This window comes from Herpailurus yagouaroundi, unplaced genomic scaffold (assembly GCF_014898765.1).
Source record: "Herpailurus yagouaroundi ecotype Mexico unplaced genomic scaffold, PumYag 166, whole genome shotgun sequence".
In the NCBI taxonomy this organism is placed as follows: domain Eukaryota; kingdom Metazoa; phylum Chordata; class Mammalia; order Carnivora; family Felidae; genus Herpailurus; species Herpailurus yagouaroundi.
In genome coordinates, this window is record NW_024412407.1 from 1952807 (window position 1) to 1968918 (window position 16112).

The 16112-nt window shown below is 56.4% G+C and overlaps 1 protein-coding gene across 1 annotated transcript; it reads left to right on the forward strand.

Annotated features, from left to right (window-relative positions):
* Positions 1-678: 678 nt before the first annotated feature.
* MAP3K12 (mitogen-activated protein kinase kinase kinase 12) lies at positions 679-15837 on the forward strand. Its single transcript, XM_040487938.1, has 14 exons — positions 679-842; positions 9484-9965; positions 10288-10471; positions 10651-10842; positions 11116-11274; positions 11425-11583; positions 12260-12368; positions 12594-12703; positions 12838-12954; positions 13079-13216; positions 13409-14030; positions 14220-14290; positions 14382-14655; positions 15080-15837. The coding sequence occupies exons 2-14, from the start codon at positions 9521-9523 to the stop codon at positions 15176-15178; spliced, it is 2679 nt and encodes an 892-aa protein (XP_040343872.1). The 5' UTR covers positions 679-842; positions 9484-9520; the 3' UTR covers positions 15179-15837.
* Positions 15838-16112: the final 275 nt, after the last annotated feature.

The window sequence follows — 16112 nt, forward strand, 5'->3', positions numbered from 1 at the left end:
AACACGTATTTTTGAGTTCCAGAGCTCCAGTCTCTCCTCCCCAAAGTCTCACGACCACGGAGTCAAAAGATGTAGGGGAAATCTTGTGACCTTGGAGAGAGATCACGAAAATGTCTGAGTCTAATGAGTGTTCTGAGAACGGGTCAGGTAGTGGAGGTCCAGAGGAATGTCGGAATGATAATGAGCAACACCGAAGGGGGACGGGGCACTGAGCTGAGTGGATTCCAATTGGGTAGAACTGGAGTGGTGACAATTAGGGGAAGGAAAGCTGGCAATAGCGCTATGACAAGGGAAGCAATGCTAGAGCTCTGAGCGGGTGTGGGTGGGGGGTCCCATGTTGAGGGGCTGCTGTCTAAGCGTGTAGGAGGGAGTTTATAAGGCTGGTCATAGAGGGCTCCTACGGAATCAGCGTAAGGCCCGAGGTGCGACTGCCACCAGACACCGCCTGCAGGGAGGTGAGGGGCCCAGAAGGGCCAGGGAAGAGCCTGGAGTGCGCCGGATGGCAGCAGCAGGCTCCTTTAAGAGGCCGGCGGCTCCAGCGCAGCATCCCCCGCTCAGGGCGTGTCCGTCCCGGGGGGCCAGGGGCGGGGGCCTTGGAAGGAGCGGGAGTTCGAGCAGAGTGGGGACGGGGCTAGGGGTCGGGGGGTGGGGGGAGAAAGCTGGGGCTGACACCCGTGCACCCGGACACCGCACAAGCATCGCCTGTGGCAGCGCCCCGGGTCCGGTCGAGGGCAGCGGGGGGAGGAGAGAAGGAGGAGGAGAAGGAGGAGGAGGCGGGAGCAGCATCCGGAGCCGAGCTGCAGCAGCGCCGCCTTTTGTGCTGCGGCCGCGGAGCCCCCGAGGTGAGAGCCTGGCCGAGTTGGGGGGGGTAGAGGGCAGGGATGGGTCCCTGTCCTGGGATCCGGGTGCAGAGGGAGGGTCGGGATGCAGATGTGGCGGGGTGGGGGAGGGTGGCGCGGGGATGCTGAGGCTGTGGGGCGGAGGAACTGGGGACCTGGACCCGACGTCTGTGGTGATGGGAAGGAGGGGAACGGAGCGGAGGGACGCCGCGGCCCAGCTTGGAGACGAAGGGCCTCTAGAGCTGGAAAGGACCGTATGGGGTGGGGGTGGGGGAGATGATTGGGGGACAGACTTAAAGGACAGCGGACAAGAGAACGTCCTCCTCTCCTCCCACTCATCCTCCAGAAGGGGAAGAGGGAAGGAGGAGGAAGACTTTGGGTCCCCTCAAGGAAGGAAAGGAAGGACGGGGGCCTGATGCGCCCACCGTCCACCTCCCCACCACCCCCACTCCCACACTCGGCCCACTGCACCTGAGGGTTATAGGCTGAGAGCACCTGTGCCTGGATGCCCAGGTGATGGTCCTCCTCCCCTTCCCTCTGATGCCCCTAATCGCCTCCAGCTGTGGCATTCACCTTCTCCATCCAGCTGTTGCTTCCTCCCCTCCCCCATTCATTTGTGGCTTTCTCCCTCTTTCTCACCTCCTGTGTCTCCCCTAACCCACTTCCCCAGCCCAGGCCTTTCAGGAACCTCCTCCCTTTCCCCCCCAAACATTTCTCAAACTCCTGGGCTTAAAAATAAGCAAGAATCTGTTCCACACAGTTGTGGCTCCTGATAACCATGGTGTTGGCTGAGGAGCGGGAAGAGAAGGGGTCAGAGGCTCTATAGCTAATGGACGGAAATCGGTGGGGTGCCCCTGAGCATAGAGGGAGGAGTCCCGCCTTTAGCGACTTTAACTCTGCACCTGCTCCCTCTTGGGAGGAGAGTGGGTGGGTGGCCCTCAACCAAGAGGCAGTGTGCTTGAGGTCTATGCCTCACCCAGAGTCCTCTTGGCCACAGCAGTGCCTCCCTCCAAATAACATTCCCTTCCAACTCGTGGGTTCGACTCCATGGCTCTGGGAGCTCTGATTTTCAACTTGAGGGTCATACCAAGGGAAGGCGAGCACAAGGGATTCAGGAAGGAAAGGGCTCAAGCGCTCCCTGGCCTTCCTGTCCAGACAGCAAAGTTCCCCAGAGCTTCATTCAGGGCCTGCTCTCTCCCATCTCACGCTTCAGGCTGGCCGAAATCACTTGCCCTCTCGAGCCTGCCACTCATCCGTTCTCACAGTGGGCACTGAAGTGATGCTGGGGAGACCAACAGCGTGATACCCCAACTCCAGCACCCATGAAAACACAACTAAATACCCGTCCCCGGATCAAACCCCGTTATGGGCAGAGGAGGCAAGAAGTTTAAGTGAGGACTGGCTTGGACGTCCTGTGTGTCCTTACAGCTGAGGGCGACAGAAACCCTCTCAAAACCAGGTGCTGTTTCCCAGTCCTTCCCCTGGAAGTAATAATGTGGTCATCTGGCTTTGCCAGGAAGAGGACCCTAAGTCCTAGTACCCACCACCCCAGACTCACCCAGTGGCTTCTCACGTGTGGCCCTACCTTTCTCTTGCCTGGGCCCAGAAAGAGGAAGGGACTAGGGAGTCAACCCCTCCAGGAGCCCCTCCCTGGGCAGAAGGAGGATACTGTGGAGATGGGCCAGCAGGCCCCACGAGGGCTTCAGGAGGGGCTGGTCCCAGAGACTGGTCCGTCTGCTTCATGTGCTCCCAGAAGTACCAGGGTCATCTGTGTGTTGGGGGAAAGGTGACGTGAGGAGGCAGGGACACTATCGTAGAGGCCACTCAGGATCATCCAGGATAGAAAGCCATTGGTCGTTGGTCCCGTCTTTGCTCTCCTTTGTTCCCTCGTGTTTGCCTACCTCTCCTTCCACCTGTACCCTCTCTGCTGCAGACGAGGAAAAGGGGAAGAAGGGAATCACATTTATAAAAAATCTGCTACTGCTTGTTAGGCACTTTCCGCATGGCTAATGTTTATGGGAGCTTCCTGTGTGCGAGGTACTGGGCTAGGAACTTTATTTGTATTCTCTTCCTAGCGTCAAAAACAAGACTAAGAGTTGGGTAGTGTTATCATCATCTCTATTTTAGGGATGAGGAAACTGGGGGCCCCTGGGTGGCTCAGTGGTTGAACGTCCGACTTCAGCTCAGGTCATGATCTCAGGGTTCGTGGGTTCGAGCCCCACGTCAGGATCTGCACTGGCAGCACAAAGCCTGCTTGGGATTGTCTGCCCCCTCCTCTCCCTGCCCTTCCCCTGCTCGCACTTTCTCTCTCAAAAATGAAAAAAACATTTATTAAAAGCAAAAAAAGTCATCTGTTCAAAGTCTGAAAAGCAGTTAGTGGCAAGAGCTTAGGTCTTGAACCCGGGCCTGCTGCCCCAGGCCTGTCTTCTTAGCCACCACGTTATATACTGTGGTACCACTGTGCCCTTTCAGAGAGAAGAAACAGGTTTATTCAGAAGTCTCTTACTCCAGGTTGCCCACCTGGTCCAGAGCAGAGACAGGACCTCAACCAAGCCTCTCTGATTCTCAGGCCACCCACCCTCCCTGGAAAGCACACTGTCCCAAGTTAGATGACAGGAATGGATGAGCACTCTGAATTTTTATTTCCTCATTTTCAATTCAAAATCGATTTTTTTATCATTTTATTTTTTTAAGTTTATTTATTTGTTTTGAGAGAGAACAAATGAGCAGGGGAGGGGCAGAGAAAGGGAGAGACAGACTCCCAAGCAGGCTCCATGCTATCAGCCCAGAGCCCAATATGGGGCTCAAACTCCCCAACCGTGAGATCACCACCCAAGCCGAGATCAAGAGTCGAACGCTTAACCGACTGAGCCACCCAGGTACCCCAATTTGTTATTATTTTAGAAATAATTCAAAGTTATTACTGAAATATTAGAAAAAATCGATAAGTCACAAGAGAAAAATAAAAACACCCACAATCCCCCCTACTTAGAAACTGTTACACTTTGGTATCTGTCCTTCCAGATCGATCAATCGATCAATCTTTCTTTATTTCTTTATTATTTTTTGTCTTCCACATCTTTTTAAATGTACACCCCCACTCAGGAGCTATTTGTTTGAATGTGCTGAACTTCTTCCAGGTCCACCTGAGGGCCTGAGTAGGAGGGACCCTGTGGCCCTTCATACCTTGCTCCTACCCCTCCCTCCCCTTCGCTTCTGACCTCAAAGGGTAGGGCTGAGGGGTGATCCTGGGCCACATTGGCCAGGGGTTGAGTATGGAGTGCAGGCCTCCTCCCTTAGCCGAGAGGGGAGTGGAAAGGTAGGCTTTGCAGAGGAAGGACTGAGGATCTGGAGGGGCAGTGGCTGGGGACTCTAGCACACCACTGCCATTGTGACCTGCTTTCCCTGGAGCCTGAAGTCAAGATTTGTCCTAGGGAAGTAGAAGGTCAGAGACCAAGTCTCCCTTTTTCTGGTCAGACAGAAGAGATGGCCTCTCCAGAATCCACAAAGAGAGACCTGGTGGCCAGCCAACCAGGAAGACAAAGCCAGGAGCCAGGCACTGTGTTCAAGGCATTCCCCACATCATCTTAACCCATCCCCCCACCCCATAAGATAGGGTTGGGAGTCTTGGAGGGATTATGGTCTTTAACTGGTGGCAAAACTGAGGTTCTGGCTCTGATCTCTCCAAGTCCAAAGTTGGCTCCTTTTTCCTAAACGGCCCTGCCACCTCCCCCAGCCCTGTCACTGCCCAGCCTGCTGGAAGAAGAGGTGGTGGCAGCTAGGGGGGGTCTCAGGGCTTGACCTGTATATGGCCCCAGGCGGGGGGGGGGGGGGAACGGCTGGATTTAGAGGTGATCCCCAGTGTACCCCAGGTTTTCAGGGGGAGACATTTCCCCCTCATGCAGGTATTGAGAAAGCTGTAGTTCTTTCCCTGTGTGAAGAACTTTGTATTCAAAATTTAGAAAAACAGCTGCTGCCAGTGGCCAGGAGGCAAGGTCAGGAGAGGTCGCAGTCCCTTACCCTGTCAGGAGCTCCAAAGCCCGCAGAGGTGGAACTAGCGTCCCAACATCTTGGGTCTCCTTTCCCTGCGAAGACCTGCCTTTCCACCCCCACTGGAGAGAGCCGGGGAGTCTTCCTTTTATTCTTGAGTGCACAACCAGGTTCAGGACAGGGGTGAGTGCTCAGTGTGAAAGCCCGCAATTTAGACAGATGGCCTTGCCTCTCCACCGAGCCCCCAAGACTGCCAGACATGCAGCTTGGCCTTGAGATTCTGCTGTTAGAACAGGACATTACAGGAAAGAACTCAAAGGGTTCCCTGGCCACAAGCCTCCAGCACCTCAGACAGGAGACTCCAGGAGGAAGAATAAACGAGGGGGACCTCCCTGCCCCCATCCCCACCACAGGCTCCTGAGGGGGCACTCTGGGAATCACCAGCAAAGCAGAGGATCTGGTAGCTGAAACTGAATTAGGACCTCCCAGGGTGTCCGGAGAGCCTCTTCCCCTGGCGGATGTATAGTTTAGGGACCACTCTGTCCCCTCACCCAATCTGGAGTTCTGCACAGTAAGCACTTGGTAAATACGGTTGACAAAATGACAGAGATATCCACCCCCTCCTGTCACATCCCTGCCCTCCCCCCATGCTCTGCATAATTGATGGCTAGGGAGACAGCTCCCCTCCCCCAGGGTGACTGAATGTCTAGGCCAGGGGCTCCAAGCCCGCGATCTGCCCCCAAAGCCCTGGCGCCAAGGCCCAGCTGGGGGGGACAGTGGGACACAGCTGGCAGGTTGGAGATAAAGGAAACCGTGAGCGGGTGTGTTGGGAGAGGAATCTCCAGTTGACTGCAGCTCCCTGGGGGCTGCGCTTCCCCTTACTCCCTCAGGTCAGTCTGGATGGGCCACATTAGTCAAAGAACAGGATGGGGGCTGGCCTCAGGAGCCTGGCTAGACTCCCTCCTTCTCCCTGGGTCCCATCTCGTACTTCGGGTACTCCCACCGCCCTAAAGACAAACAGGTGAAATGGCTTCTCTCTCCGTCTCCCCAGTTGCTAGTCCTGGATACCGGAGGGGCCTCTGGGGAAGCCTGGTGACCTGGAGGGAGGCTTGGCGGCAAGTGTCTGAGCACTGTCATCCTAGTGGCCAAACACCCGGCGAGGGCTGAAAACTTCCTTTTAAAACCTAGGTGTTGTGCCTAGTCAAGGCTCAGCTTCTAAATAGGAAAGAACTGGGAACGGCGCAGATGGTCTCCGCGTTTTCCAGTTCTTTCTCAGCTACTTTTCCTCAGCGTCCTCTCTGCTTTTCACATCCAGTTGTTCAGTCCATCCTTCCCAGATTTGATTCTGCCTGCGCTTCGCTCTGTTTCAGTCTCTGTGAATCTCTCAGCTCGTCCCTCCCTCCCTGGGTGTGCCTGTGGCCCTTTCTGTGTCCGTCTCCCTATCTCCCCATCTCCTGCTTTCTCTGTGGCACTGCACCCCCGATGCCAACCCAAGTCGGCTCTCCCTCCTCTCGGTGCCCCGGCTGAAGATGTGTCTGCATGACGGGTCAAGGGAGGTATGCGAAGGAGGGGAGCACGCAAGCGGCCGGCGGAGGGCACCGGGGTCCGTCCCCGCAGCCCTCCCGGTAATCGGCACATGGGCCTGCCCGGGTCAGGGGCGGGGCCCAAGCGCAGCCCCGCCCCCGCCGTCGTTGCTCACGTGACTCTGGGCTAATCTTGTCCTGGTGACTTCACACGCCGCCTCGGGCCCAGTCGTCATGGTTACGCCGCAGCGCCCAGCGCTTCCCCCAACCCGCTGTGTCCCCTCCCCTTCCCCGCCCGGACCCCCTCCTTCCGCCGCCGGCCCCCGCCTGGTCCCAGCCACGCGCCCCGCGCCACGTGATGGCCGGGAAGGAGGTCGGGAAGGGGGAGGGGGCGCCGGGGCCGTAACCCCTTCGTCCCCGCCTCGAAGGGCCCTCGGCGGGACCTGCCAGCGGCCCAATCCCTCCTGCCCTCCTCGCTGGGCACCTGCCCGGCGGGAGCGCTTGGGGGGGCACAGGCGAAAGCCCTCGGGTCCTGCAGAGTAAATCCCTGGCTTGTGTTTGTCTTTGGCATTGCGGTGTGCATCTAACCCCTCCGAGGCGCCGATAGCTTGTAGCATATGTTGAGGATTGAGAGGCTGGGTCTGTGACTTCAGCTTTCTGAGCCTCAGTTTCCTGCAGAATATAAAGGGACCAATGGTAACGGCTCCTTCCCTGGATGGTGGCGAAGAGCCAGGGAGCTACTGAGTACGTGGTGTAGGGACCGTCTTGAAGACGACCGTCCTGCCAGCGCACCTGATGCCTGGCGAAGCCCTGGGATCCCGTGCGCGAAAGCTAGGGGCTCTCCAGGAGTCCAGGCTCTCAGAGGAGTCAGACACACCCGAACACACCGTGCATCCAGGATAATAGGAGCCATGACGGGGGAAGCACGGGGGGGCTGTGCCAGCCCCAGAAGGGACATGAACTCCGAGTGGCGGGGAGAGGGAGGAAGAAGACTTCGAGGATGGAGATTTGGAGAGATGGGGCTTGAGAAGAGAAGGCCTGGGGGTGGAGCTTGAGCCTCTTCCTGGCTAAGGCACCCTGGGCAGCTTATCCAATACCTCTGTCACTAGGGGTGAGTTTCATTTTGAGGATTAAATGAGTTAATGCGCCTACTGACAGAGGCTAACATACATAGAAAGCCTTCCATAAGAGTTAGCCGTTATTATTAGATGTCCTGGCACAAAAGCCCGACGGTATCCTGGTATCAGGCACAGTTCTGTATGGCCCGGGTACCAACAGCAGTGGGAGAGGAGGCTGGGGAGGGACCAGAGCGTGGAGATGAGGCTAGGCTGCTGGACCAAGGGCAGTGAGGGTCACTAAAGGGTTTGAAACAAGAGGGGGTACTGGCCAATCTGTGTTTTAGAAAGATCCTTGAAAGGGCTGGTGGAAAATGAAGCAGGGGGAGCCAAGAAAGTATAGGAGACTACGAGTCAGTTGTTCTGGGCTAAGTGACGCAGCTAACAAGGCCTGAACTGAGACAGTAATGTAGGACTCAAGAGAATAGAATGGCACTGGGTCAGCTTTACAGATGGCCAGATTCAAGTAGGAACCACCTGAGGTGCTTGTTACATATGCGGGTTCTAGGCCCACCCCACACCCAATGAAAAAGTCCTTGAGAGGCCTGGAAACTTGTTACAAGAGCTGAGACCATCCGAGGTGCCAAACCTCTAGGTATATCTGTGTCATCATCCAGTGACCCCTTTTTATGTGTGGATGCCTGTCCCTCCTCGCCCGTTGTCATTCCGAGGCTCTGGTGCAAGGGTTCGGGGAGGACCCTATTCTGAGGAACAGTTAGAGGATCCCTGTCCTCAGGAATCCTCACATCTCATGGTTTGTTAGCTCACTGGAGGTGGAGGGAGACAAGACCAGGGCTCCAGCTGTCAAGCTCTGGGCAGGTTTGGGATAGGTTGAAGAATTTGCTGTGCCTGAGTGAGAGCTCGATTACCCCTTTGTACCGTTGGAGAAATTGAGGCCCGGATCCAGTTTGCCCGAGGTCACACAGCCAGGAAGTGGCAAAGGCTAGAATTCAGATTTTTTTTTTTTTTTTTTTTTGTTGTTGTTGTTTAATGGTTACTTTTTAAATAGCACCTGGTTACAAATTGGGACACATCTCCCCTGCCTGGAAAGCTGGTCCTTGGTTTGGGCAGCTGGGGATGGGAATGCAGAAAGAGGAAAGGAGACGGGGCCTTCTGTAACCACCCCCCTGGGGGAGCAGCAGATCAGGTGGCAGTGCTAAGGGGGGTGAAGCAGTAGGCAACCTCGTTCTGACACCGCTTCTGTACCTGCTCTGGGTCCGCCTTTGCCCCCCGCGGTGTGTGTGCCCCCCCCCCCCCCCCCACCGGTCGGGGACAGGAGAGCTGATTGGTTGCGGGCTTCGCTTACTGGCGAGGGCCAGGTGTGTACCCGTGAGCCCTGGAGAGGGAGACCCAGATGGGAGCCCTGAGTGTGCCTTGGGATGACTCTCACCCGAGTTTAGTGTCCCTGCGAGGCCTCGGCTGTTTCACGTGTAAGTACACGAGCGGGAGCCCCGGGTGCAGCACCGGTATGTGGGAGGCCCAGGAACGTCATCGAAGAGTGCCTGAGCGTCACCCGCCTGTGCCTCAGTGCGAGGGAGATCTAAGTGTGTGCCTACTGTGTGTCTAAGGTTGAGACTCAAAACATGCATGCCTGAGAGACCTTTATGTGACCTGTGTGTGTGCGTGGGAGCTTCAAGTGGAAGAAAAATGAGCTCCGGAGGGGACTTTCAGTAATCTTACAAGGCTAAGGGAATTAGTCTGTGACCAGAGTACTTGAGTTTCAGACCTATCTTACCAGTATGTACGTACCTGAGTGAGGCTGTTACCTGTGTCTGCTTGAAAATGATACTCAGGTATGTTACTAATAGATGCTTGAGAGCCAGCTTGTGGATCGGGTTCCTTAGAGGGGTCCCAGGTGAAACGTGGAGGGTACCCGAGGGCGAGGGAGGCTGAGTGTGGTTTCCAGAAGGGCTGTGGTGAGCCCAGATCCCCCACCCAGGCCTCCCTGCCTCTGGGGTGAGCGTTCCAAGCTGGCACACCTCGGGCCCACCGTCCCTCCTTCCTTTGTTTCCATAGGGCCCACCGCCGGCCACCACACCGGGCCCCAGAGGCCATGGCCTGCCTCCACGAGACCCGCACACCCTCCCCTTCCTTTGGGGGTTTCGTGTCCACCCTAAGTGAGGCGTCCATGCGCAAGCTCGACCCAGACACTTCCGACTGCACCCCCGAGAAGGACCTGACGCCTACCCAGTGTGTACTTCGAGATGTGGTGCCACTCAGCGGGCAGGGTGGGGGCGGACCCAGCCCCTCCCCAGGCGGAGAGCCACCCCCCGAGCCTTTTGCCAATAGTGTCCTGCAGCTTCACGAGCAGGATGCAGGGGGCCCAGGGGGAGCCACTGGGTCCCCTGAGAGTCGGGCGTCCAGAGTTCGAGCAGATGAGGTGCGGCTGCAGTGCCAGAGTGGCAGTGGCTTCCTGGAAGGGCTCTTCGGCTGCCTGCGCCCCGTCTGGACCATGATTGGCAAAGCCTACTCCACCGAGCACAAGCAGCAGCAGGAAGGTAGGCCGCGTCTTCGCGGGGGCCCGTCTCACCGAGATCTGTGGGCCCTCGCCGCCTCATCACCTGATGACCCTTTGCTTCCCCGAGCCCAGCCACGGCCCCTTATCCGTCCACCAGCCGCCGACTTCCCTGCCTCGTAGGATGCCCGTCTGTTCCCACAGCGGGCCCCCCAAACCTAGTCTTCTTGGGCTGCTTTGGCTGCTTTTCAGCCTCGGCCGCCCTGAGTCACTTCGGCCGGCCCAGCGCTTTCCCCCCGCCTGCCCATCACAAGGCCGAGTGTGGCTTTCTCTGAGCCTTGTGGCACTGTGCCTCCTGTTCACAGACCTTTGGGAGGTCCCCTTTGAGGAAATCCTGGATCTGCAGTGGGTGGGCTCAGGGGCCCAGGGCGCTGTCTTCCTGGGGCGCTTCCACGGGGAGGAGGTGGCCGTGAAGAAGGTACGGGACCTGAAGGAGACTGACATCAAGCACCTCCGAAAGCTGAAGCACCCCAACATCATCACCTTCAAGTAAGGGCCAGGGCAGGGGCCACTCTGCTGTGGGCAGGGACCTGCCTGGGCAGCAGGGATCAACTCCACCTTTTCCTAGAGACGATGCCCGAACAGGCTGGGTGGGAACGGGGGCTCCAAGTGTGAATCAGGGGAGTGCTGGGCTGGCTGAGGCCCTCACACCGCCGTTTGGCCCCCAGGGGCGTGTGCACCCAGGCTCCCTGCTACTGCATCCTCATGGAGTTCTGCGCCCAGGGCCAGCTGTACGAGGTACTGCGGGCCGGCCGCCCTGTCACCCCCTCATTGCTGGTTGACTGGTCCATGGGCATCGCCGGTGGCATGAACTACCTGCACCTGCACAAGATTATCCATAGAGACCTCAAGTCCCCCAAGTGAGTAAGCAAGCACGCACAGAGAAGCTGGTGCGCGTGGTCTCCTGCAGGTGACCCCACCTCTTAGCGTAGCTGTGTCCCAGCTTCCAGACCCTGTCCTAAGCTCATGTGGCCGTCTCAAAAACCCCTCTCAAATGACAGTCCTGTCTCGGGAGGGCCGTGGCAAGCCCCCTACCTCTGGGTGTCCCAAGGGACTTCACACAGGAAGTTAGCTGCTGCAGCTAGATGAGGTGCGGAGGGGCCTGGACCCCAGCTGACTACGATCTTTACCAGCATGCTAATCACGTACGACGATGTGGTGAAGATCTCCGATTTTGGCACTTCCAAGGAGCTGAGTGACAAGAGCACCAAGATGTCCTTTGCAGGGACAGTAGCCTGGATGGCCCCTGAAGTGATCCGCAATGAGCCTGTGTCTGAGAAGGTCGACATCTGGTGAGGGCCAGGTTGAGGACTGCGACTGGCAGGTGGCCAGCCCCGGGGAAGGAGGGAGCTTCGGGGGCCTGAGGCAAGGAGAGGAGCCGGACAGCCAGGGCCTCTCAAGGGAGCCCCTCCCAAGGGATGTCCCCTCTTATCTATCCCCAGGTCCTTTGGTGTGGTGCTGTGGGAACTGCTGACTGGAGAGATCCCCTACAAAGACGTGGATTCCTCAGCCATCATCTGGGGCGTAGGAAGCAACAGTCTCCATCTGCCTGTGCCCTCCAGCTGCCCGGACGGCTTCAAAATCCTGCTTCGCCAGTGCTGGTAAGGGTGGCCTGGCAAAGCTGGGAACACAGGGCTGTTGCTGATGATTAGCCAGCACCTAGGACCCAGGCATCCCGACCCAGAATCCTGAACACAGAAAAAGGGACAGACCTCCCTCATATGGCTTTCCAAGGCCCCTGGATTCAGGGCACGGGTCAAGGGGACTGCAGTTTCCAGCGGAGTGTTGCTGGACCGATCCAGAACCTGCGAGGGTACAGTAGATCGCGCAATGCAACACTGAGCTAGTGGCATCCTCGTCTGTAAAACAGGGACACCAGTGCCTGCCATCCAGAGCTGCTCTGGTGCGCCTGCGAAGGGCAGGCACGGCTGCCCAGCATGGGGGTTTGAGCCTCAAGTTGGCCGCCCTAGAACTCAGGAAAGAGGAGGGCCTTGGACTCCCGTTTGGGACCTAGACTCTGAAGGGAGGGTTGAAGATTTCTAATCTTTGGTTAACCATTTCCCACAGTAGGTTTCTTTTAATGGAATGAACTCAGAAAAAGGTGTTTTGGCAAACAAGTTGGAAAACAGGATTAGATAGGCTTCCTTACTGCGGGACTTTTGTCACAGAGTACATTCTAGGATTCTCCAGGACGTGCTTTGGAGAAGGATGCCCTAGTTCCTTTCTGGTCTTCCCTGAAATAATGCCTTTGTCTCCTCCAAACTCCATTCCCTCCAGGAACAGCAAGCCACGAAATCGTCCATCATTCCGTCAGATCCTGCTGCATCTGGACATAGCCTCAGCCGACGTCCTCTCCACACCCCAGGAGACTTACTTTAAGTCCCAGGTGTGCTATGGGTGGAAAAGGAATACCTCAACTCCTGCCCTGTGGGGAGGCGGGGAAGGGCCGACTGGATGGCAGGTTAGCTCTTTAAGAGGGCCGAGACCCCATCTTGACCAGTCCTACGCCTACTCCCCTCTTGCTCCTGGTCTGTAGCAGGGCAGCACCTGTATAGGCTTCCTACGGGTGTGAGGTCAGTCCCTCACCCCTCATTGTCTGTCCACCCCCTAGGCAGAGTGGCGCGAAGAGGTAAAGCTGCACTTTGAAAAAATTAAGTCAGAAGGGACCTGTCTGCACCGCCTAGAAGAGGAGCTGGTGATGCGGAGGCGGGAGGAGCTCAGGTGTGTGCCTGTGTCTGGGAAGGGGACACCTTCTGTCTGGACAGCAGGGACCGCAGACCAGTTCCCAGAGACTGGGACAGATTACGGCACCAGGTGACGCTAGGTCACCCAGGAGACCCTTCTGCCTGTTTCAGACACGCCTTGGACATCAGGGAGCACTATGAAAGGAAGTTGGAGAGAGCCAACAACCTGTACATGGAACTTAATGCACTCATGCTGCAGCTGGAGCTCAAGGAGCGGGAGCTGCTCAGGTAACCACGTGCTCCCCATGCATCAGATCTCCAGTCTTCGTGGAGCAGTGTGTGACGCAGTGAACCTCTTGAGCCTGGGTCCCCCTTTCTGACCACATGCCCAACTGAGGTGTCTGGTCTTTAGGAGGGAACAAGCTTTAGAGAGGAGGTGCCCAGGTCTGCTGAAGTCACACCCTTCCCGAGGCCTCCTGCATGGGAACACGATGGAGAAGCTCATCAAGAAGAGGAACGTCCCACAGAAACTGTCACCCCACAGTAAAAGGTGGGACCAGAGTTCACAAGTGCCAAGGTTTAAGAATGGTAAGGGGAATGCCGGAGGCATGGGTAGAGGTCAAGGAGGCCAGGAAGATCGATCTATAGGTGGGGAGATGTGCTTCATACTACCCAGGTTAGGGAGGGCTTTCAGTGGGTCAATTTGTGATCTCAGACTTGTACTTTTTCCCTCTTCCCCCAGGCCAGATATCCTCAAGACTGAATCTTTGCTACCTAAACTTGATGCTGCCCTGAGTGGGGTGGGGCTTCCTGGGTGTCCTAAGGGCCCTCCCTCGCCAGGACGGACTCGCCGTGGGAAGACTCGTCACCGCAAGGCCAGCGCCAAGGGCAGCTGCGGAGACCTGCCTGGGCTTCGTGCAGCTTTGCCGCCCCATGAACCTGGGGGACCAGGAAGCCCAGGGGGGCTAGGAGGGGGACCCTCAGCCTGGGAGGCCTGCCCTCCAGCCCTCCGTGGGCTCCACCATGACCTCCTGCTACGAAAGATGTCGTCATCATCCCCGGATCTGCTGTCAGCAGCACTGGGAGCCCGGGGCCGAGGGGCCACGGGGGGAGCAGGGGATCCTGGCTCACCACCTCCAGCCCGGGGAGACACCCCGCCGAGTGAGGGCTCAGCACCTGGCTCCACCAGCCCAGATTCACCTGGGGGAGCCAAAGGGGAGCCACCTCCACCAGTAGGGCCTGGTGACGTAGGGCTGCTGGGAACTGGAAGGGAAGGGACAGCGGGACGGGGAGGAAGCCGGGCTGGGTCCCAACACTTGACCCCAGCTGCACTGCTGTACAGGGCTGCTGTCACCCGAAGCCAGGTAAAGTATGGGGTGGTTCCTAAGCTCTTTCCCTTTCCTTGTTCTCCCTGGGACCCCCAGTCCGTAACTCATTTCCCATATTAGGTTTTCATCTTAAACCATTCCCTACTTAACCCTTATGACTACGTTCCCTCCTCGAGTCCTTGCTGACCTCGTCTTTTGACCACAGTCCCCTCATCTCTCCTGTAGAAACGTGGCATCTCATCAGAGGAAGAGGAAGGAGAAGTGGACAGTGAGGTAGAGCTGACATCGAACCAGAGGTGAGTGACACAGTACAGGAGGCAGTGACACGGTCTTGCTTCTTGGGCTGCAAGGCATGCTGACTGTAGCCCCTGCCTCCCCAACATACAGGTGGCCTCAGGGTCTGAACATGCGCCAGTCACTATCCACCTTCAGCTCAGAGAATCCATCTGATGGGGAGGAGGGCACAGCCAGTGAGCCTTCCCCCAGTGGCACACCTGAAGTCGGCAGTACCAACACGGATGAGCGGCCGGATGAGCGGTCTGATGACATGTGTTCCCAGGGCTCAGAAATCCCACTGGACCCACCTGCTTCAGAGGTGGTTCCTGGCCCCGAACCCAGCTCCTCATCCATCCCACACCAGGACCTACCCAGAGGGGAGCAGGTAAGTCACAGAAACAGCTAGGTATTAAGGGGCAGATGCTTAGTCATTTGGGATCTACTGGGTAAACAGGAGCAGAGGCCAGAAAGCTAGGTATTTAGCCTCCAAGTCACTCAGCAGCTGAGCCCAGTTCCCTCCCTATCAAAGAGCAAACATCCACATGGTAGAATTTGAGAGACCCTAGGATAGAGCACATAGTATGGTTAGTAGATTAGCAGCGTTGCTTGTATGTATAAATTGCAGCCAAGAGCAATCCTGAAACCAGGAGTCTGGTGCCTTGGTAATGGCCTGAGCAAAGATCTGAAGCAGTGAAGTCTGAACTGCTGGCTGTTACAGAAACCTCAGTGAAGGATCTTGAAGGAATCTATTTTCTTTGTAATGCCAAGAGATGCTGAGCCTCACTTCACTGCATTTCTACTCTTCACAGGGCCCTCCCAATTCTGAGGACTCAGACTGTGACAGCACTGAACTGGACAACTCCAACAGTGGTGAAACCTTGCAGCCTCCAGCCTCCCTCCCTCCATGAAAGCCACTCTTATTCCTGTACATAGAGAAATATTTATATAAATAATATATAAGCGCCACATAATCAACAGAGAAAGATGGGGCTGTCCCAGCCTTAAGTCAGGCTCAAGGGAGTCTGACCCCTGACCAATTCACCTGAAACTCTAGGGATACTGGCAGCTGTGGAAGTGAAGGACAAGCACTACCCTAGAGCTGTGGGTGCGGGCAAACTGGCCCCTTCCTGCTTCACCCCATTATGTTCAGCAAGCGGTAAGGCAATAGAAAAGCCAGACTTGCCTCTTATGTTCCTCTATACTCTTTCCCCCCTGACCCTGGGGAGGAGGAAAGGGAGCCACTTAGACTGCACTCCCCCCCCCCCCCATTTACTCTGTTTACACATTTTGCACTTGGGAGGAGGGAGGCTAAGGCTGGGTCCTCCCCTCGGAGGTTTCTCAGGTGGCAATGTAACTAATTTCTTTGTCCCTCCATTTCTCTGCCCAAGCCCTGGCTTAGGGCCTAGGGGGAGTTTAGGAGATTGTGAAAGCATGTGATGGCTCAGGCTGAAGAAATGGGATGTTGTTTTAAGTCCCTGCTTTTATCCTGGTGCCTGATTGGGGTGGGGACTGTCATATTGTAACCCCTGTGAAAAATCTTAAAATATAACCACTCCATGCAGGCCCAGCTGTTGAGGTTTTTTTGATGAATGTATGGGGTAGTACACATGGTCAAGGAGGAGCCTTAGGCTCCATACATTATCTGAGACTCTGGACAAGTTACAAATTATTCCCTCCTTTTATGTGTTTGTTTTTGTTTTTGTTTTTGTTTTTACTAAATGAACATCACTTAAAGTTCCAACCTTCTAAAATTATCTGCAAAAATGGGAACAGGTACATCTTTCTAAAGGACTTTAGTAAAAGGACAGAAAATGTTACAACACCCATTTTTATGAAGAGAAC